This window comes from Ixodes scapularis, unplaced genomic scaffold (genome assembly GCF_016920785.2).
Source record: "Ixodes scapularis isolate PalLabHiFi unplaced genomic scaffold, ASM1692078v2 PGA_scaffold8__174_contigs__length_109621045, whole genome shotgun sequence".
Lineage (NCBI taxonomy): Eukaryota > Metazoa > Arthropoda > Arachnida > Ixodida > Ixodidae > Ixodes > Ixodes scapularis.
The window spans coordinates 88706200-88728374 of NW_024609883.1; the positions used below are offsets into that span (position 1 = coordinate 88706200).

Below are 22175 nucleotides of genomic sequence, written 5' to 3' on the forward strand. Positions count from 1 at the left end.
CACTTGTGTTCTTTTTTGACTCGTGGTGAAACCAAATATAATTTGTAAACAGAATCCAATAACTGTCTAGGTCCAAGGCAGAATTTAATAGAGAGTTTAGGGAACCGTTTATACCTCCGATTGGTCGAGCATACACGATCGCCAAACTATAGGTGCCGGAAACGCATCGCCTCGATCACGAGACTGCAATTCCGCTCGCAGAAAAAAAGAGCAACTGGCTGCAAACTTTGAAAAAAAAAAAATTGCCTTGGAAGACTTAAGAAGTGGAACGTAAAGGTATTTTGGCAGAGCATCGCGCTGAACAAAAATTAAAGAAGAATCGCTGCAACTTAGACTTACATAGACTACACAGACGTTCATACATATTAACGCCTCCAAATACTGTCAGTGATGGTGAACGACAGATATGTCAGGTCCTTTTTTTGGTAGCAACATCGTGAATCTCTCAGTTTAAATCCTCTTGGGAGCATACTTTTGTATATTCGTAGTTCAAACACTAATTTACCTTCAGACTTTTTTATATTTATTTGTTGTTTTCGTTGCAGTAGCTAGCGCCTCACTGAGTGAAGTTTCCAACTCATTGTCCTGTTTGCTATCTTTTCCGCGTGCTCTGGAATCGTTAAAACGCTACCAGTGCGACAGGAAAGTACGAAAACGTGTTTCAGATACGAGGAAAATAACCGTTTCCAGCGTAGGCAACTGCTTGATGTCTCGACCACGCCGTACTGAGGTACTGAAGGTATCGACAATGGGTTTTGATGCTACGACCGATAATAAGAGCACAAACGATCGAACATAAGAGCTTATATGTATCGGTTTCACCGATACTTTGCCACAAAGCCAGCCAGTGATGAGTGACCCACTAGAGCTGTTTCGTAATAGGGCCACCAAGAGGTAAATACATGCCGCTTACTTTACAAAAATGAAACAATGCCGTTATTTACCGAAGGTGCAAGCAGCAGCATTGGGAGCTTACGAGTCAAGTTTGAGCGTCATAGATGTTCAGGCTTTGAGTAGCAGGTTTTAAAATGGGTGGTAGGATTACGATCCTTCCTGAACAAAGTAAAAGGCACAAGGAAAAGTAGGAAGGAAGAAATGAAGCGAAAAGTGTTTAGCTGGTGACGACAGACCACACTGCTAATACATTACTCAAAAGACAGTCTGCACACATTGTGTGAGGCGTGTTAGTTAGGGGGAGAAAATTGGCATAGAATGGGGGAGGAATTATATGTTTGTCTTTTTAGACATAGGTTAGGTGACGTAAGCTACCACCCGGTACAAAGGGTATAGCCATTAACATCCATCCATTTATCCTTTCTTGGGTGACGGTCTTATAACTTTGGTCATGCAAAAACTGTCTGCGCAAGTCGCCGAAGCATACGTGTGTATAAAGGAAATATGCTTGAAACATGTGATTATGGCGCCGCCGTACATAATTCTATGTCATTGTGTCTGCAGGCAAACACCGTGTCTTTTGTACGATGTATATACGAGCGGAGCGACGGCGGCTGTAGTGCGCCTTCTTTATATAGACAAATAATGAAGTGTTATTTTTTTTTTTTTGCCAAATTAGGAAATCCAGTGATGGCGATGGTGGAGAAGCTCATTGAAGAGAAAATCACCGACGCTCAGTTAGCCGCGATCGTCAAAAGCAAGCTTCCCGAGGTCCAGGTCTGCCTCATGACCATGGCCGCCATGACACCCGAAATCACCGTCAAGGTTCGTGAGCTGAAATGAAGTAGGGCACGATCTGTGCAAAATTGATTCTATAACCAAGTTCCTCGAACCAAAGCTCGTATTTCACACCCTCTTGTAGTTTTAATTTTCTTATTTCTATTTTTCAAGTACAACCCATAAATATAAGGACTGCGCATGACGTCATCGTTTGTAGATCCCCGACCTGCGCCAAGCGGCAAAACGCCGAAGCTTGACGAGAGTCTCTATAAAGAGACGGACACGTCCGTCTTGGTGTCGCCGTAAGCTAGCGTTGCGGTCCTTATCAGACACTGCAAGACACGTTAGCCGCGATGCTGACGCAGGCTATAGGCGGCGCTGCGTTGATCCACTACTGATGTCTGTGAGTGTGTGTTTGTGGGAAGGGGGGGGGGGGGGTGGAGGCGGAGGCGCATGAATTGCCTTGTAGGAGGTATTGGTTATAGTCCGTATAAAAAGAACAATCTCAACGGTCAGTTTCGCTACGCGCCGAGGCTGCTGCGATGCATGGAGGAAAGTTCAGTCTGTCTACCCGTTCTACAAGCACTTACGAGTTCCGCGCGTGCAGACATGTCTCGGGCAGTATATACCACCTGCCTCCTCCGAACTAAAGTAATGGCGTCTTTTCGTATGCGTCCAAGTCTTGGTGAGATCGGTGTATATTACAAGGGGACCAGAAATAACTCGGAATTTTTTTTATATTTAAAAAAAAAAGAAATTAGATTAAGAAAAGTTTAAAGAATTATCTATTAACAACAATATAATTGGTACCTTAGTAATCAGATTCTCGGCAGGTTTCGAAGTGTCCGCCGTCGGCGTCGATGCAGAGCCCCATGGCTCTTCTTGAACTTTCGACGATGGACCGCAGCTCCTACAGAGTGACTCAGCCTTACTCCCGGTGAAACGATTGCTTCAGCGACTCCAAACTTTTGGGGCGACTAGCGCGCGCCCTGGCCTTCAAAACTGCTCATAGGCTATAATCCATCGGTTTTGAAGTTCGTAAAATCTTGTCTACCGTGAAGAGGGCACGTTTCCCAGCGCGTACCTGCGGCCCGGAGTTGAAGTTAGCGGCACCTTTGAAGCCGGACTCGCTTGTTTTCGTCCGTGAGTAGTTGAAATTGTTTTAGGCTTGTGGGACTTGTTTCAGCTTGCTTTTAGCCATTTGTCGCACCGATTCACGATTGATTCTGGTCTCACAAGCGACGTTTTTCACGGAGACCCCCGGATTTCGCTGGGCTCGATTCCGAAGTATCTGACAGTTGCCAGAGGTGTTGACAATGCGCTTTCTTCCTCATCTGGGGTGGTGCCTTCGTGACCGAGCTCGTGGAAACGCGTAATAGATTCAGACACGCTTTGGCGAGAAATCTCGAGAAATCAAACAATTTCACATTGAGGAAGACGTTGACGACGGCAAAACTCCAGCACATAACTTTGACATTCTAAAAAACATAAAAATTAAAAACATCAGAACAAACAAATTTTTTCAAGAACAAAAAAGTACGCCGGACTTAAACACGCACATATTCAATTCAACGTTTATTTACCATTTTTTTTACAAAGGCGAGGGCTGGGAAAAAAAGCTGCATGGACAGCTTGACGAGTTCCCAGCACCGCAAAAGTTTCAGCAGCAGCGGCAATGCGAATTCACACACAGGATATACATATTAAAGGAAAGGAAGAAAAAAGGATAAAAAGTTATACAATAAAAAGCTAATGCAGAGAACAGCGGATTTAAAAACCGAAAACAAGTAACAAAGCAAGCACAATACAAATGCAACTCTAGTGTAACCATATCACTCGCAACACTAAAAATAAGACCGTAATTCTTTGGGTGAAAGAGTAGTTATGTCTATGTGCTTTAGGTTTAGCATATTTAGCAACTTCGGGAGAGTTATTTTGATTCTCTGACGACCATAGTTGGAGCGGGAGTTTTTAATGAACAAAGGTTCAGAACTACGAGTTGGATAAATTGAGCTTTTTTCCTTCAGTGACGCGAGAGAAATGAAACAGTCTCTATTTTTACTGCATTCTATTTTATATTTCATGCATAACTGAAAGTTGTAGAGTGTGAAGATTTTTATGACATTCAAATTGTGAAAAAGGGGTTCTGTGTGAAAGTCATAGCCGACGTTGAAAATTATTCTTAGAGCTTTTTTAATTTTTTTGCAAGACATGTATTTTTTTAAGGTTCAGTCATGTGGACGTCCCCCAAATCAAATGACAATAGTTTACATGGGAACAAAATAATGGCTGGTAGAGAAGTAGTTTAACACTGAATGGAAGAATATAAGGATGCCGATACATACCACGCGGCTTAGTTTTGATGTGATGTGGTCAGCGTGAGCGTCCCAAGACATATGTTCGGAAAAATACACCCCTAGTGTTTTAAATGATCTAACAACCTCAATCGGTGAAGAATACATTATTATATTGGTCGGAATTTCAACAAATTTGTTTTTAGGTTTAATGCAAATAGCCTTTGTCTTAGCTGTGTTGATTTTCAGCAAGTTTGCGTTTGCCCATGATTCTAGCTCTGCTAGTACGTTATTCGAAATATTAGCTATTTCATCCACAGTCCGAGCAGATACAAAGACACTGGTGTCGTCAGCATAGATACAAAATTTTGCCTGCTTGTTTATGTTGACAAAAACATTGATATATATATATTAAACAAAAACGGTCCTAAAATGATCCTTGAGGCACACCTGAAGTTAAATTCTTTACATCTGACGAATAACCGTTAAGGTGAACGCACTGCTTCCGGTGGCAAGAATAGCTCTTTAGTAATGTTAAAGCCTGTCCTATAATACCATATGTCTCGAGCTTTTGAAAGAGTAGTTTATTGTTTAGGTAATCGAATGCTTTTGTAAAATCTACATAAACACCGAAGGCAATATTTTTCTTTTCATAGTTGTCCAGTATAAACTCTTTTTGGTCGAGTAAAGCTAACTCCATGGGACGTTGTTTTTTTTTTTGGAATCCATATTGCGATGCAGTTAAAATGTCATATTTTTCTGAAAAGCTTACAAGACGATCGTGCAGAATGCTTTCAAGGCCCTTTGAAAACACTGAAAGTATCGAAATCGGTCTATAATTTCCGAGCTCGTTTTTGTTGCCTTTTTTATATAAAACTCACTTTAGCAATCTGCATCCTCGGGGGAAAAATTGCAGTTTCTAAACAAAGGTTAAAGATATGAACTAGGCAAAGGCTAATTACTTCAATAACATGCGTAACTGGCCTCATTTGAATTGCTTCATTATCACAGCTGCTGCTGTTGTTTGCTTTAGAAATACGGATATTACTTCGGCCTGGGTAACCGGATTCAGGTAGACTGTGTTTTCATTTTTATTTGCAATGTATATATAGATATGGGTGTCGTGGCGATTATCCACTAAGTTAACAAAAAAAATGTTTGAAAGCGTTTGCAAGAGAGTTCGACCAGATAGCTGCATTCCGTTCACATAGAGTTTCTCAATGGCGTTAGTCGAACGCTGTGGATTTAGTACCGAATTAAGCTTTCTTCACATTCTATCTGTACGGTCCGTCCCCGTATTAATAAAATTAAAGTTATAGCATTTTCTAGCATTCCTCATCTCTTTATTCGGGTTGCTTTTATATTATTTAATAATCCTTATCTTATCTGGGTTCCTTTTCTTTACAAATTTCTTATAAAGGGAATTTTTTATTCTAAATTTTCCAAGCAACTCTGGGGTTATCCAAGGTTTTCGAGATTTTTTGTTGCCTCTAATAGATTTGTAAGAAAAATGTTTTTCGTACAGTGGTCTAAATTTATTGATGAATATATCAAAAGCTTTCTCTGGGCTTGTTTCACTGGTTACTTTACTCCAGTCAGTGTTGTTTAACTCAGCATAAAATCTGTCTGAGCGATCAGTCGTTATAAGCTGAAACCTAGCTCCCTTTTGCGGTGCTTGTTTTGACACGCATTTATGAATGCATACAATTGTGGCAAGATGATCACTGATATTACAAATGGCTGCACCAGGTATTACGACAGATAAATCAAAGTTTGTTATAAATAGGTCTATTAATGTTTCATACCTCTCAGAGATTCGTGTTGGTGTATTAATAACATTTAAATGATTTACGATTTACGAATACGTAAATCATTCTTGCTAGGAGGCTCTAAAAAGTGATGCGCGTTTTTCCTGGTCACCCTGTGAGAATGCGCTAAATAATCACCACCACGTATCAGATACGGCGTGGAATCACATATTAGACCAACGACGGAAAGCATTAGCCGCGATGAGTTTTGTGACGTCAGCTCACGCGCTTCTTCCGCAACGCATTATTTGCGCGTCATGGCAAAACAGTGACTGGCGGCGATCAGGGCGTCAAATGAGCTCCTGCAGGAAGTCGACGAGAGTACGAAGTAAAGCGACTGACGCGTGCAGCTTGGCGTCGCCGCGCTTCAGACTCAGCATTGTGCTCCTCGTGAGCCAAAGACACCGCGTCAGGGACATGCTTGCAGTGACGCCGAAGGCGAGCTAGGCGACGTTGCGCGGACCATGCCATCATGATATGACTTGATAAAAAAAAAGTAAAAAAAAAAGAAAAAAAAAACTGGCTAGGTGGCGTAAGTTGCCGCCAGATTCAAAGGGTTCCGCCTCGTCCATCCCTCCATTCATCCGTCCATATAGTCTTTGACGTTTAAGAAGCGCAGGGCATGGCGAATCCTGAACAGCTCCTTACCGCTCCTCAGCCTTTTTTGTGCTGTTTTTTTCACCGCAAAACTAAATTGTGCATTGCCGAACGTCACCAACACATTACGATAGGGGTTCGAACCATATATAAAAAAAATTCAGAAGGGACCGTTAACTCAATCTAAAGTTGTGATTTTCTAAAAGAATCAATTGGAAAGATTTGAACATTATAAGGAATATAACGGTTATTTCTGGCAGTCTGGGGTCTACTTCGGATCGTTACCATTACATTTGGGCAGAAAATGAGCGTTGGGGATGCGTAATTTTTGCAGTAAAAAAACGCCTGCATCTATTTCACAGCGTAGCTGTTTATGGCTAGGGTTCACTGGATTTTTCGCGTGCCCTGACTAAAAACTTTACGCTCGAACCGCCGCACACGCCGCCTTCACCGTATAAAATATTCGAAGTAAATAACGAAAATAAAACGTTGACGAACGCGCGTGCAGGTTGCTTTTTGTTTTATGCTTTTGCTTTAGACGTTGCTGCAGACGCCGGCATGTGCGGCGCGTGGGACACCACTTCCTCCATTCTCCTTGATGCTTGAGTAATTTATCAATATGTCTATTCAGTAGATTAGTTATCAATAGGCACCATTTTCAAGATCAATAGACTCTCAGGTAGAAAATAAAGGTGTCTCAAAGATTTGCCGATGTGCGACCCGCGTCAGCCATGTCTACGCTCGAGCCGCCCTCTCTTCGTCGTCGTTCCAAGCGCTTGCGGGCCTAGTTTTCTTTCCTTCCACTCTAACGATGTGGCGGTCTCGTCGCACGTGTCTACTTTCCGCCGGGTGGCCGCCCCGCCGCGCGAGCCTAGTTTCCTCCGGCTCCTCGGGGCGGGTCTGTGTCGTGTGCTAAACAGTTTCACTGGTCATCAACCTTTAGAGTGGAATGGCTAATGATTTTTGTTCTTTTTTTTTTTTCGCCGTGGGGGGAGAGGGAAGGCGCCATGTACATATTTGTGAGCAAAAGACAATGCCTAAATGTTCTAGGGTCGCCAACAAAATTCGAGTTCATTAAGTTAGCGAGCGGTAATGGTGGCTTGTATGCATTGTGGGACAAGACAATCACCCTTTTCCAAATTGAGTTCCAGCCATGCGCGAGTTTTCCTTCCTTCTAGCGGTGAAGACTCGCAGCTTCGGAGGAAATGGGACAGGAAAACGGATGTTTTGCACACGCGCAGAATTATTCCGTTGCTCCGCAGGCCTGCAGAACCTAATCGTACAGCGGCAAGGACGATCTTCAAAAGTAGTTCCGGTACCTGACACTAGCGCTGTCTTCATGGAAAAGAACGTTAATTGAAGTGAAGATCACCGTTTCAGTTCCACATCCTTTCGAATACTTCACTCGAACGAATGTTTTTAATGTTCGCAGGTCGTGGAGTTAATGCTGCCGGCCATGAACGATTGCGGCGTGAAGATTGCAGCTGCCGAACGATCACAATGGAAAGGCATGGTTTGTACTTTTGCTCTTACGTCTTCTACCTTCTACCTTACAAGAACGACTTGGTCTGTATCACGGTGTAAGATACATATAGCTGCGGATACTGCACGTGCCGCATACAGCCGCCAGATAGAGCCCTCTTCAGTGAGTTCCTTAAGCACCCCTGGGGGGGGGGGGGGGGGGGGGGGGCGGGGTGTGAGGGGAAGGGGTGTGTGTGTGTGTACACCTCCCCCTGTTGTTTTTCGGACAGCAGCCCCCTAATTCGCAACGACTCCTATATTCTTAATGCCGCCCCCTCCCCTAAGAATTTAGGCACCCATCCTAATTTCAATTCCTGGGGAAACCCCTGTTCCTTTTCTCGCCTTGGTTGCAAGCGGCGCGACGAGATGTCTCCTCGATGTGTGGCTAATGGCGGCCTTTCGCGTGCCCGATTTCTCATGCTTCTCTAAGTAATAGAGGCTTGTTTTAGAGCGCAGCTCTTAGGGACCCGTTTCCAGCCTGAGCGGCGTCGGCGTAACCGGGGGGGGGAGGGGTCAAGTGACCCCCCCCCCCGAGGTCACGTGACCCCCCCCTCCGAGGTCACGTGACCCCCCCCCCCAGGTTACGTGCCCCCCCCCCCCCCCCGAGGTCACGTGACCCCCCCCCCCCCGAGATCACGTGACCCCCTGGGGTCACGTGACTACCCGCAGGTGACGTGACCCCCCTCAGTACCCTTCCCTACTCCTCCTCAAGAGCTGCGCTCCAATTCGGCGTTACAGGGATTTGTAAACGGCTTTCATTTTTTAAAGTTGTTTTATGGACGCTTCACGCCGTGTATAACATGGAACTTGAGCTCCGTGTATTGCTTAAGCACTGCTTCTTTATCAATCCTAGTTTCGTTCCTCAACAGTGGAAATAACAGTTTTGTGAACGCGTTGAAGCAGGGTGATCTCTGGCGAGCGTTCAAGCCAACGTTCGTCAAGGTCAAAGCAGACGCTCCGAGCAGGAAGTGCGAGCGCCCAGAACAAGACATTACTTGGCTTTGTTGGTTTCTTTTTTTCCCCGGCTGTGCCGTCTGGACCAACGTTCTGCCTGGACGGTGGAGACGCTATAGGCTGGCTACTCAGGCGAGCGCCAGGAGGACTTTATCTGGTCGATCACGTCGGAGCGTTCGCCATGCTGTGTATCCTCACCCATATATACCTTACACTGTGGTCCGTACCCAGTGAAAGTACAGCGCATGACTCAACTCGAATACGCCACTGCCAATACCCACAAGTCTTATCATATCAAAAATTATATCATCAAAAAATATTCCTTTGGTATAATGCGCGCATGGGTGACGTTTAAACACCACCAGCGCTAAAAGCTTCTTCGGTTCATCGCTGAAATGTAGCTACAAAACACAATGGCGCCTATGTATTCCGATGTCGCATTCGTTGTGGGATGCCCTACGAGCGTATGCGCATGCCGCACTCCTTGGCATCCCTAATATAGAATAGACTTCTTTCAAACCCATATCAGGCAGCATTGGCGCTCGCCATTTCTTGGGCATGGAGCTTGTGTGTAAATCCGCATCATCACCGCACGCTAACGCCGCACTAGTTTTCGGTACGAGTTCAAAGAACGTGCGTAAACAATGGCAGTCTCGATTAACTGGCACAGCAGCTACTAGATTGTGCGCAGTTTTGAAAAAGGTATATCACGAGGTGTCGAGATATGCTGAATTCCTTCCGATAAGTGGGCTGTGGACGTCAGTAAGATCTTTTTGATAAGGGCTTAACTGTCTCATATGACACATTTTGAAAGCAATCCCGAGGTCTCAAGTTGCGATACTTTAAAAAAAAATTGTTGTTACGTCCACGATCCAGATAAGAAGTCCCAGCAAAAGGCCCCAGATAAAGATACTACACATAATTCTTCGCTGCGCCATACGTGTCAGCGATGTCAGACGGTACTACTGCCGTTACCTCCTGGGAGTGATACTTCTCAGCATTCGCGCGGGTTAAACTGATAAAAAAAATAAACCGATCGCTGTTTTGTGTGGATGTTTTGGGAGTCTAAGATAAGGAGTGGAAAACGAGTTAGCTCATAGAATCTCTTCCAAAGTCTAATCCTCTGGTCGATAAGGCTCCGAAAAAAAAAAAAAAAAACGATTGACACTAACAACTAACTGAATATGTCTCTTAAAAGAAAACAACGTCCCCGCCAAAATTGTTAATATTCTGCAACGTTCCCTCCGCTGCTATTAACAAATTGCCTACCAGTTTTCTCTCTGGGCTTGAATTGCGCGATTGCTTTAGAGAATTCATTCTATCTTTGATTTTGGTCACTTGTATTAAGTGTGATGTCAATCTCAATCGCAGTTCGACGACTGTTCTCGAGAAGCCACCGCCACTGTGAAGGTAAGTCAATTACATAAACAATTGTTTTTCTATATAACTAACGCTTATAAAAAAAAATATATATATTTTTTTTTGGAGGCGGGGGGGATTTACTTTTAGCTCGAATTGTAACTGAGTTCTAGAGAAAACAGAGTTTTGCGAAGATCTAAACCAATGCATTTCTTACGATAGTAACAACTATGAATCGTGTGACTGAACTGGCTTGTTTATAGGGTGAGTATCATGTACGCTAGAGGTTCAAATGTCGCTAGTTTGCCGTGGCAAATTGAAGTTGAAAGTAGCCAGTCGAAAATTTACTTCTGGTAATGCATATCTTTGGGAAAAAGTGAGTGCACTTTCTCCATGAGCAAATATCCCAAATAATTCGTACAGAATAGGTGGCTTGAAACATTTCTCAGTCAGGCAGACAAAATAGAAAGAATTGGTCAGTTACGGCGTTTTTCTTTCCAATTTAAAACTGTGGTAAAACTGCTTCGTAGATGTATTTATGTGCACTGGCGGACACTGTTAGCGCGAATACGACGTCGCCGCGTTTCAGCAGGGGGGATTACGTGCCATACGAGAAGGACATCTAGAACACTAAGAGAAACGGCAAGAACTAGGCAGTAACACTGGATTAGTAACTCCCTGTGCACGTACGATCAAAATAAATTGAAGACCACGTAATATAGTTCGATTGTCAATAAGTATAGGTACTGCTTAATCCTATATGCACTGCGAAGATGCTCGCTCTACGTTAAAAAAAACCCGCTTACACGAAATCTTTGAGAACTATTAAGTGCCTCATAAAATCTGCCCGATAGAAAAAATGACAAAAACAAAAAATACACTTTTCATAGCCCACGCACTTTATTCCTTAGGATTTGAATGTTTTTAACCGCTCGTAAAAGGGCGAAATGGGGTCATTTTTATATAATGACAGACTGGCATATTAGCTATATATAAGCGTCACTAGAATGCTGGCGAGCCTTGAACACACTCTATATTTCTCTAGATTGTTATTTTATATTGTGTCGCGGCTTGTTTTTATTCACCTGCTGTGGAAGAGAGCCCTGGAATTTAGGGAAGTTAAACATTGTTCGTTGATGAAGGAAATGTGCTAACAAAATAATTACACTTTTACAGTGTTAATGAAGGTACGTACATTCTATTCGGTACAATTCAGGGAACAAAAGTTATTTATGTTGTTTTCCAGCAAAGGGGCACAATGCACGCGCGTTTTTTCCATAGTAATGCACAGGAGCACCGCAAAGGTAGACGGGTTACTTTTCTGCTGCGATTTGTGGAAGTTTAAAAAGAAACCGTTCCGATCAAAAAAAAAATGTTTTTTAAGCTATTTGTGCGGCACAAAATCCTGTACATAAACGAAATAAAAGAATTAAGAAATTTCAGAATGTGCGAAACTAGGGGACGTTTAAAAAAAAAAAACATTTTAAGTAAGATATATGATACGGAGTAAAAAAGACTCGCACAATATTTATTGCAATGTCGTGACGCTATCTAGGAACCTCGTTCTAAGATATTGTAACAACCGTAAGTGTAGGACACTGAATGACAAGGGTTAGGGATACAAAACTTTCCGCTGGCGGAACGACGGTCCGGTTACCGGCCTGCCTCCCGAGTCCCGACTGCCCTGTCCCAGCGGCGAAACTCGCCAAACCACTTCCCTCCTCCCTCCGGCCCGGGGGACTTCCTCGCATGCGCGGTGCACGTGTTCAGAAACCGGCGGGCCCCCAAGGCCGGAGCGAGTCGAGCCCGTCTCCGCTGTGACGACGACCGGTTTTAGGGAAGGGGAGCACAGCAAGCGGCCCGCCGCGTACCACCATCGGCAACTCATTTATTTTCACGCTACAAATTCCTCCCTGTTCAGCTGAAGAGGTCCCAATCTCAGCCTTAACATCCGCGACACACACCAAGAATTTCACGCACATAAATTATACACCAAAGAAAACCGCAAGCGCAGCATCTGAACACACAAGCACTTCATGCCAGAAGAAATAAGCGGCAACGGAGGACTTAGTGCACATACAATTGTCACACCTGACCCTTCCTTTGTTCAAGTCTTGCACTGCGTCGGAGTCCATGATCTGCCGGGTTTGTGGTCACTGTACTAGCACTTTCACTTTGAGCTCTCGACGGTTCCGGAGTGTTCGGTACGTCCGCGGCATCAAAGAACTCGTCCTCCGAACTCTCATCACTAGCTTGGTCAAGCCCCGCCGAGGCATCCTCCCCAATCTCACCGTCCCCGTCGGGGTCTCCCGGACGTTCGTAGTACGGTTTTAGCCGTGCCACGTTCACAATGTGCTTCCGGCGCCCGGTGCGGTCGACGATTTCCCAGTTGTTCGCTCCGGTCTGGCGCAGCAGTCTGAAGGGTCCATGGAAAGGGTGCAGGAACTTCGTGGTCCGATTGCGTTTGCGGATGGGCGTCCGAATGTAGACCAGGTCTCCTGTGCGAAAAGTGGCCTCCCTTCTGCTGACGTCATACCTCTGTTTGTTCTTCCGCTGTGCTTCCAGCTCACGAGTGGAAACAAGCTCTCTGGCTCTTTGCCACCTCTGCAGCACCTCTTGGTTGCTCGGGGCCCGCACCTCGTCGGACTGTACTCCTAGTGCCGCATCAAGGGGTAGCGTTGCCTCTCGTCCGTGCAAAAGGAAGAAGGGCGTGAACTTCGTCGTGTCATGCACAGAGGTATTGTAGGCAAAGGTCGCGTATGGCAGAAAACGGTCCCAGTCCCGATGATCAGCCGACACGTACATGTTTATCATGTGCGAGAGAGTGCGGTTAAATCTCTCGCACAACCCATTCGTCTGCGGGTGGTAGGCAGTGGTCCGGTGGTGATTCGTGGCGGTCAATCGGAAGAGCTCTTCTATCATATCCGCAACGAAGTGCCTTCCCCTGTCGGTGATCAGGCTTAGGGGAGCTCCGTGTCGAAGCACGACACGCTCCAAAAAGTGTGTTGCGGCGCTTGCCGCTGTCGCATCGGGAGTTGCGACCGCCTCCGCCCATTTGGTATGGTAGTCCGTGATGACGAGAACGTAGCGATTGCCATCAGTCGTCCTGGTAAGGGGCCCCAGGAAGTCCATCCCTACCTGCTGAAATGGCTTGGGGCTGGGCGGTATCGGCTGTAGCTTTCCTGCAGTCATCAAGGGTGGCGTCTTCTTCGTCTGACAATCAGGGCATGACCGCACATGGCTGCGCACGGCTCGAAACATCCTCGGCCAGTAATACCTCTGGCGCACTCTCCTCTTGACTCCCAAATGCCCGCTGGTCAAATCATCGTGGCACGATAACAAGACTTCTTTACGTAGCTGGCGGGGGACAGCCAAGGCTGACCGGAACTTCTCGAACCCTCTTGCCCGGCGATACAGTGCTCCATCGAGGAGGTGAAAGGCCCGGGCAACGCGCTTGGTTTTCGCTGCGACGGGTGCCTCCGGCTCTTCGAGGTGGTCGATGAGCGTCTTGAAAAAGCCATCCTCTCTTTGCATTTTTGGCACGTCGATTTCTCGCAAGGCCAGCAGCGGGTGCTCGCTCTCATCGTCGTTGGTCTGCTGCTCTACTGGTAGTCGTGAGAGAGCGTCGGCGTTCATGTTCTTTCTGCCCGGGCGGTGCGTCACGGTTGCGTTGTATTCCTGCAGCAAAATACTCCATCGGACGAGTCTTCCGTTAGGATTTTTGGCATTCATTAGCCACGTCAGGCTAGACTGATCCGTGATAATCGTAAAATGGCTTCCGAAAATATACGGCCTAAACTGTCGGCACGCGTACACAACCGCGAGGCACTCCTGTTCCACCGTAGAGTAGTTCTGCTCCGCTCGATTGAGATGTCGACTCACGTACGCCACCACCCTCTCCTGGCCGTCCTTTCTCTGAACGAGGACCGCGCCGATCCCATACCCACAGGCGTCGGTGTGAACCTCAGTGGGCAAGTCTGGATCGAAGTGACACAAAATGGGAGCCGTGGTCAAGCACCTCTTCAGAGCCTCGAATGCCCGATTGCAGTCATCATCCCAATGGAAAGTGGCCTGCTTTCGCGTGAGGTCGGTGAGGGGTCTAGCGATGTTTGCGAAGTCACGTATGAATCGTCTGTAGTAATTGCAGAGGCCGAGAAAACTCTGTACGTCGCGCCTTGACCTCGGCACTCGAAAGTCGCTCACAGCTCTCAGCTTCTCAGGATCAGGTCGAACAGTCACTCCGTTGATCACATGACCGAGGTATCGAATCTCCTCGGCACCAAATGTGCATTTGGAGGGCTGTAGGCGCAAGTTGGCCTCGTGGAGGGCCCCGAAGACGTCCCGAAGATCACACAGGTGCTGCTCGATCGTCCTGGAGTAGACCACGATATCGTCCAGATATGCGAGGCACACCCTCCACAGCATTGTCGACAGGACTTTGTTTATCATGCGTTGGAAGGTGGCCGGTGCATTGCAGAGCCCGAATGGGACTACATTGAACTCGTACAAGCCTGAACTGCACGAAAACGCCGTCTTCTCCTTGTCCTTTTCATCGATGGCGACCTGCCAATATCCGCTGGCCAAGTCAAGCGTCGTGAAGTACCTTGCTCCCTGCAGGGCGTCAACAATGTCGTCGATCCTTGGCAACGGGTGAACATCTTTCTTGGTGAGCTCATTCACTCGTCGAAAATCAACGCAAAACCTCCAGGTATCATTCCGCTTTTTGACGAGTACCACTGGCGATGACCAAGGGCTGGACGATTCGCGAATCACGCCGTTCCCGAGCATCTCGTAGACTTGCTCCTGGATCACAGTTCGCTCATACGGGGAGTGCCGGTACGGGTTCTGTCGAAGTGGGGTCGCGCTGCCTGTGTCGATGCAATGAGTCACGACATGAGTCCTTCCAGGCGGAGAATCAGGCGATGCGAAGAGATGACTGTACTCACTCACAAGATTCTGCAGGCGTTCTCTTTCGCCTGGCTCCAAGGTCTCTCCGAACGACACGCCTTCCCTGGCTCCAAGTGTCTCCGAGGTCAGTGGAGCGGCGACGCCCAGCTGAACATCGGCGATAGGGATCGCGTTTCCCATTTTTGTGCCCTTAGCAATAAAAAGCTCAGAACCGCCAGGATTGGCCACTCGCACGCATCCGATACCTCCGGAAAGTTCAGTGATGGTACGAGCAATCACTGGACGCTGTTTAGAGTGGTTGCCAGTCGCAGGTTCAATCACGGCCAGTCCGTTCATGTCAGCTCTCACCAACACCACGGCCTCAGAGCGTGGCGGCATGCAAACCTCTTCGCAGCAGTATACGGGCGCGTCTCCTGTAGTGGTAGATTCATGACCGGTAAGCCCGAACTTTTGTCCCAGCAAATAAATGCACTTGTCAGGGAAATCCAGTACCACGCCCGCAGTGCGACAAAATGGCAGGCCGCATAGCACGTCGTAGTCAAACCCTTCGATTACGAGGAAACGCTCCCAAAGCTTGTTGACCCCGACTGTTATCTCAAGTTCAACTTCGCCTCGCGGCACTATAACTGCGCCGCTGATCACCCTCACCCTTATACCCGAGGGGCTGCACTTCAAAGGGGCCTTGATCGTGTTGAGAAATCTTCCCGAAATCACATTTACTGCCGATCCCGTGTCGAGAATGAGAGACGTCTTCTCGCCATGCACTGTTGCCGGCAGCATAGCCAGGTGGCTCTTTGCGACAGTCGCGAGAAGTGGCTCACCCTTTGCTTCCCCGGGAGGCGGCCTTAGTCCCGGGCGGGTCCGTTTCCCGACTGAACGTCGCGTCTTGGGCAGCTCCTCTGGATATGTCCGACTCTTCCGCATTTAAAGCAGATAGGCTGTCCGTTGGCGGCGCGTGTCGTGCGCGCGGGGAATGTGGGCCTTCTGGCATTGTACTCGGTGAGCGGTCTAAGCACTTCGGTCAGAGTTTTGAAGAAGTTGCCCACCTCCGACTGCAGATGTGGCGACGACGTAACCTCAGGCGGTGGCGCAGACGGCTGTTGGTAGAAGCCCGGTGCTGTCATCCCTTGTGGCGTTGCTCCTTGGGGGTCCGAGAAAGCTTGGCTGGCTCGTACCTCCTGACTCGCGTGTTGCGACGGCCGAGTGTTAAATCCCGGCAGTGGATGGGACGGCATAGCCCACATATTATGTTTGGCCATCTCGCTTGCTTGGGTCAGACGCTGGAGTGTGCCGAGGAAGTCGGCCGTGGTCTGCGGGTTGGCCAGAACGACTCGTTCCAGCATTTCTGGCCTGAGGCCGCGGGTCAGCTGTCGGAGCTTTTCCTCCTCTGTCATGGCCTCGTTGACTCGAGCGCAGAGCTGGAGTACATCGTAGAAGTACTCTTCCGGTAGCTCCGACGGCAGCTGGAACCGCTGGCTGAGCCGCAGATGGGCCCACTCCCGCATGCTGCGGTTCCCGAAGGTCTCCTTGAGCGCTGCCTTCCACGTTTCCCAGGTAGTTGGTGCGTTGGTCCCTCGCAGTGTCGTGGAGTACCATTTTCGAGCATTTCCACCAAGAGCAACGCACAGGTACTGCTCACGGCGCGTTCCGTCCCAACCGTTGAAATCCCCTGCCCGCTCGTAGAACAGCAGCCAGTCGCTGACGTCATCTTCCGGATTGCCTTGAAACACCGGTGGCGTAAACATAGACCTGAACGCCGCAGCTCCCGGTGTTCCGGCTTCTGGGGTCTGGTTCGTGGCCATCGCCGCCGTGTTGATGATCCTCCCGCTCCGCAGAACCCGGGAGTCGGCCGCTCCTTCTAGGCCGTCCGTGGTGTCGATGGCGTCGACTGAAGGCGCCCCACCAGCTTTGAAACCGCTGTCATATCGTAGAGTTTGGACCTACCCCGCACCTCCACCACTTGTAACAACCGTAAGTGTAGGACACTGAATGACAAGGGTTAGGGATACAAAACTTTCCGCTGGCGGAACGACGGTCCGGTTACCGGCCTGCCTCCCGAGTCCCGACTGCCCTGTCCCAGCGGCGAAACTCGCCAAACCACTTCCCTCCTCCCTCCGGCCCGGGGGACTTCCTCGCATGCGCGGTGCACGTGTTCAGAAACCGGCGGGCCCCCAAGGCCGGAGCGAGTCGAGCCCGTCTCCGCTGTGACGACGACCGGTTTTAGGGAAGGGGAGCACAGCAAGCGGCCCGCCGCGTACCACCATCGGCAACTCATTTATTTTCACGCTACAATATGTTTACCTCATTAACAAACATTATCGCTTTCGTTTTCGTTGTTTGCAATGGTTACTCGCCCTTGGTATGGAATTACAGTACTATCAGTAAAATGTTAATTATTCGCTGGAATACATCCGTGCTAGATCCAGTGCTGTACGCGTTATCGAGAAAATGTAACAAAAAACGTTACTCGTTACTTGCAAATAAAAAGAACGCGTTCCTGACCTACCTTACCTCAAAACAATAGGAACGCGTTACCAATAACCTTAGTTTTATCGGTAACATGCTTCACGGTAACGCTTTACTTTTTATTATGAATTAACACGTTTCACTCTTTTGACGATACAGGTATTTGTTTAAGCTTGATATTTCAAGAGACCATATGTTTATCCAGACCTCAAACAGAATAACCTTATCTTTTTTACGGTTCCACCTAAATAGTCCTAAGAAAAGAACGCAAGGAAAAACGCAAAAAACGCACAAATTTATAAAGCTTGGCGCCTTGAAACACGAAAGAAAATTGAAGTGTATTTATTTTAAGTCATGGGGAGAATATATAATGAGTAACGTAACTACGTTACTGTTTTGAAAAAAAAGTAACGAGTACGTTACAACGTTACCGGAAATCGTAACACGTTACCGGTAACGTCGTTACTCCGTAACGCGTTCTCGCCAACACTGGCTAGATCCAACACTAAGTTTCGCCACCTTTTACAGGTTTCGACAGGAATGGGGGATGACGATGCTAAACTTTTCGACGAAGGAATGGTGAGTAAATTCTTCTTTCTTCACAAAAATATTTGAGTTCCGAATTCCACTGACTGACTTTATCTTATTTTTGATTCACGAAAGAAATGCCGAGAACGCTGAGTGTAATGCTATTACCTATACGTAATAAATAATTCAAGAACGCTCCGAGGCTCAAACACAGCTGGCTATCCGTCGAGAAACTAAAAAAGAGAGAGAGAGACTAGAGCGTGCCGGAACGTAAGGACGCCGAGATCCGGTTGCAATGATTAGTGCGTAGACCTAAGACTAGCAGCTTTTCTCTCCACTGCACTCGTGGAACGTGTTAAAACGCGGAATGCAGGCGTCCAGCGTTTGTTTTTCACATTCCAACAAGTTCGACGAGTTCAGTGGAGAAAAACGCGGCTACCTTTACGTTTACCGACTACTCACTGGACCCAAAGCTCGACGTTCCCACGTCCCCACGGGCTCTCGTCTCCTCCTCGTCCTCGGTTTCTCGGCGATTAACAACGGGAAACGCGGTGGCGTCGTCTGCTTCCCGCCCAGCAGACGACTAATTGAGGGCGTGATCGCGAACTCAGTGCAGCTTGAACATCAGTCCTTGGCCAATGGGGAGCGCGAGTTCGTCTGCTTCTTTGCGCAGGGGCTGCAGTAACTTCAGAACGCCGAGATCTGATTGGCTCCGGTTGGAAGAACACTGGGTAGATCTCAAGGCAGCTAGCATCGATGTCTACCCACTATCCGTCCAATCTGAGCCAATCAAAACTCGGCGTTCTGAAGTTACCGCAGCCCCTGCGCAAGAAGCAGACAAACTTGCCCTCCGTATACCACCAAGAAGAGGAGGTCTGCAGATGACGTCATGGTTAGTGGCTCCACGACCCACTTCAATCGGCAAATACGCTGAGGCTCGGCGAGAGGCGCCACCAAAAGGCAGACGCGTCTGTCGTTGGTGTCACCGTCTGCTACACTCTAAAAAAAGCCCGTGCATCCGCTTTCCCGCACAACACTCGGAGAGCCAATCACGGCAACTTACGGAGGCAGCTCAGCGAATGACGTTGCCGAAACATGTTTAGACCAAAAAACGCAGTCTGAGTTGTGATATTAAGCAATGCAAGGCGTGACGTTTTGCATTGCTTAATGTCACAACTCAGACTGCGCTTTTTGGTCTAAACATATGTTTCGGCATCCCCATTCGCTGAGCTGCCTTCGTAAGTTTCCGTGATCGGCTCTCCGAGTGTAGTGCGGGAAAGTGGACGCACAGACTTTTTTTAGAGTGTAGCTTCTCGCTCGCTGTGAGGTGCTGGAGGACGCACTGGCGGTGATGCTGACGTGGGTCAGGCAGGTGCTGCATGGATCCACAAGCGATGTGACGTTTGGGGGGGATTAGACGCGCGGACCTTGTCTTCTAGGTTGTATTGCCTTGACTGAGAGAGCGAGAGAGAGAGAGAGATGGCGCGTTGTAGAAAAGGGAAAACGTTGATCATTGTACGCCTGTCGAGCCTTTATACCGTCGAGCCTTTACCGTCCTTTAGTAATCCTATCGATTCAGAAGGGCGAGGGATATGTTATGCTTAAAGCACCGGAATACAAAAAAAAGATATTAGTTTAATTGTCCAAAATGTTTCTCCTCGCCGGCGCCTTTGCTCAAAAATGGCCTCGCATAGCAAGAGAAAAAGGAGACAAGAAGAGGGAGAGGGAAGCACCTAGGCCGTTCAGGAGTCACGTGAGCGCACGTGATTTCGTCATGCACCAACACCTCCGTGATAATGTGTTGGTTAATGACTCATCGACGTAGTCATCATGATTATTGTCATCATGATCATCACGACGATGATAAGAAAGCCCATGTGCTTGATTTTCCTGCGCCACCCAAGAAGGTCACCGTAGGGACACAAAAGGTGCAGGGCTGCTTCGTCAGCGTAGGGCAGGGACTAGCGTTCTCCCTGATCGGGCACGAGTTTCAACCGAACGATGACGCAGCAGTTGTGACCAATCTCTGGCCCGCGGTAGACTTCTTTAGTGGCGCAGGAAAATTCAGCACTAAAATTGCGGCCACACTGCTCATACGTCATAAAAGAAACGTTGCAGAGATGCAAGGTTTCTTGTCGGAGACATGGGTTGCAGACATGATGACCGAATGACCTGCAGACACGCATTAATCATGTTGGCAGCATGATTGCGCTTCATACTTATAAGTGTGCTTCGCACATGTCTGTACACCGTCCTTGCGTGTTTAATGTGGCAGGGCCTTCATAGGACGAAGAAACACGCTTCAGGCAATGTCTGCAAATTCTTTTTTGCATAGTGTATTGACAGTGGGACCAGGGTTTTTAGACTTTCTTATTTAGAAGGTGTTGCATCGAACGACTCCTTCGCTCAAAAATGGCGCTGTGCAGCCAGGCAGAAAGAGGATGGGAGAGGGAAATAGCGTTACTTTTCGGCCGACAGGTGCTTTAGTCACGATCAGATGGTTCGAACTTTGCAGTCCCCTAGTATCAAAAAGGCTTCCGCTTGTCTTGCCATAATGACCACTGAAACACGATACCGCTAACCTTCTTTAAATATGAAGCTGAAGAATTCAAGTACAAGGGTCCATGAGAGTCTTGTCAACATTCTAAAACGTGTATGGCAGTGCTTTGTCGCTGTATTCTTGTTGAATGCTACATCTACCCCCCCCCCCCTCCCCCCCCCCCCCTTTTTATGCTTTTTTTATAGGACTGTTTGAGAGCTGCTCTGACCTTCTAATCGACTGTAGGAGCTGAATATCCTGAATATATAGCTAGATTATCCGTGGAGGTTACGCCGACGACGAAATATACAACCCCAAAAATAAGAAAAAAAGTAAAAATAAAAGAATTTTGAACCAATATTATTTTGCATGCCGCGTGTGTCTCTTCCAACGGCGATTATTTTATTGGCAAAGCAATACTATAGTGTATACACGCGCAACACACATCCCCGCGAACAAATAACAGTTGCAAGCTTGCCCTTGGTATTCCCCGAATAAACCGTTATAATTATTCACCATTACAACTGTCGACCGCATTGTAGAACAAGCTGTCAGATATGGCTCAGACACTGACGGTTGCAGAGGCACGCTTCGAATGAATGACCTGGCCAGAGGCTGAATTCTAACTTGTGTGTATGTGCGTGTGTGCATATATATTTGTGTGTGTCTGGTTCTTGATTTTGTATTCTCCCTTTATAAAGCCTGGAAATGGGCGATTTAAGGGTAATAAAATAAAATGTAACGAAATAGATTTCAAACCTGTACCAAATCCGCACGTTATCTTAATATGGAGTAGCTGAGTGACCGGCGGCTACAAATATTGACTCGCGATGCTTAGCATTGCAGCTCCTTTGCGATTTGGCCACGAGCTTCCGGTGAAACGGAAGTCATTTGTTTACGTTACAGAGGTTTGTGATAACGCTTATACGCTTACCCCGACCGAAGCGTCTTTGGGAGCACGTTTGCCTGATCCTAGACGTCATATGTTGATTGAATGAATTGGCGGATGTCTTTCACCCCAACGTCGCCGCACACTTAAGAAGGGCGTAGAACAGTGTTGTTCATTGCATTGCAATTCAAATCCGGGTAATTAGAGTTTCCGACAATTCCATTAATTTCAACTCCTCGGAATGGAGACACTGAGCCCATTCCCACTCCTGTAATGGCGGAACTCCACAATTCTATGCCTTTAATCCCTTAGCGTGGAAAAAGGGCCCCTGACTACCACATAGTGTTACTAGAAAAATTGCAGCACAGAGCTACTGACGTTAAACGCGAATAAGACTGAAAAAGTATGCAAAAACTTCCTCAAAGTCCTCATTCTACTTAGCCTGAAGGGTGGTCGCACAAAGCGCTTCGTGTCATTTAGTGTCACTGCAGACATCGATCGCTCTATCAAGCGTAAAAACCTCGCGAGTCGCAACAAACGTTACAAATTAAAACCACCGATGGTCTTAGCTAACAGACCTTATACCATCCGCAGATACAGGGTTGCCATGTCGTCTATTTGATAAGGCCGTAAAAATG

At 47.4% G+C, this 22175-nt stretch overlaps 1 protein-coding gene across 1 annotated transcript; it reads left to right on the plus strand.

Moving 5' to 3' along the window:
- Positions 1-1584: 1584 nt before the first annotated feature.
- Positions 1585-20951, plus strand: LOC121047903. Its single transcript, XM_040503601.2, has 5 exons — positions 1585-1719; positions 7806-7886; positions 10220-10258; positions 18110-18160; positions 20855-20951. Exons 1-5 carry the CDS (start codon positions 1585-1587, stop codon positions 20882-20884), a joined length of 336 nt encoding a protein of 111 aa, XP_040359535.2. The 3' UTR covers positions 20885-20951.
- The last annotated feature ends 1224 nt before the right edge of the window (positions 20952-22175 follow it).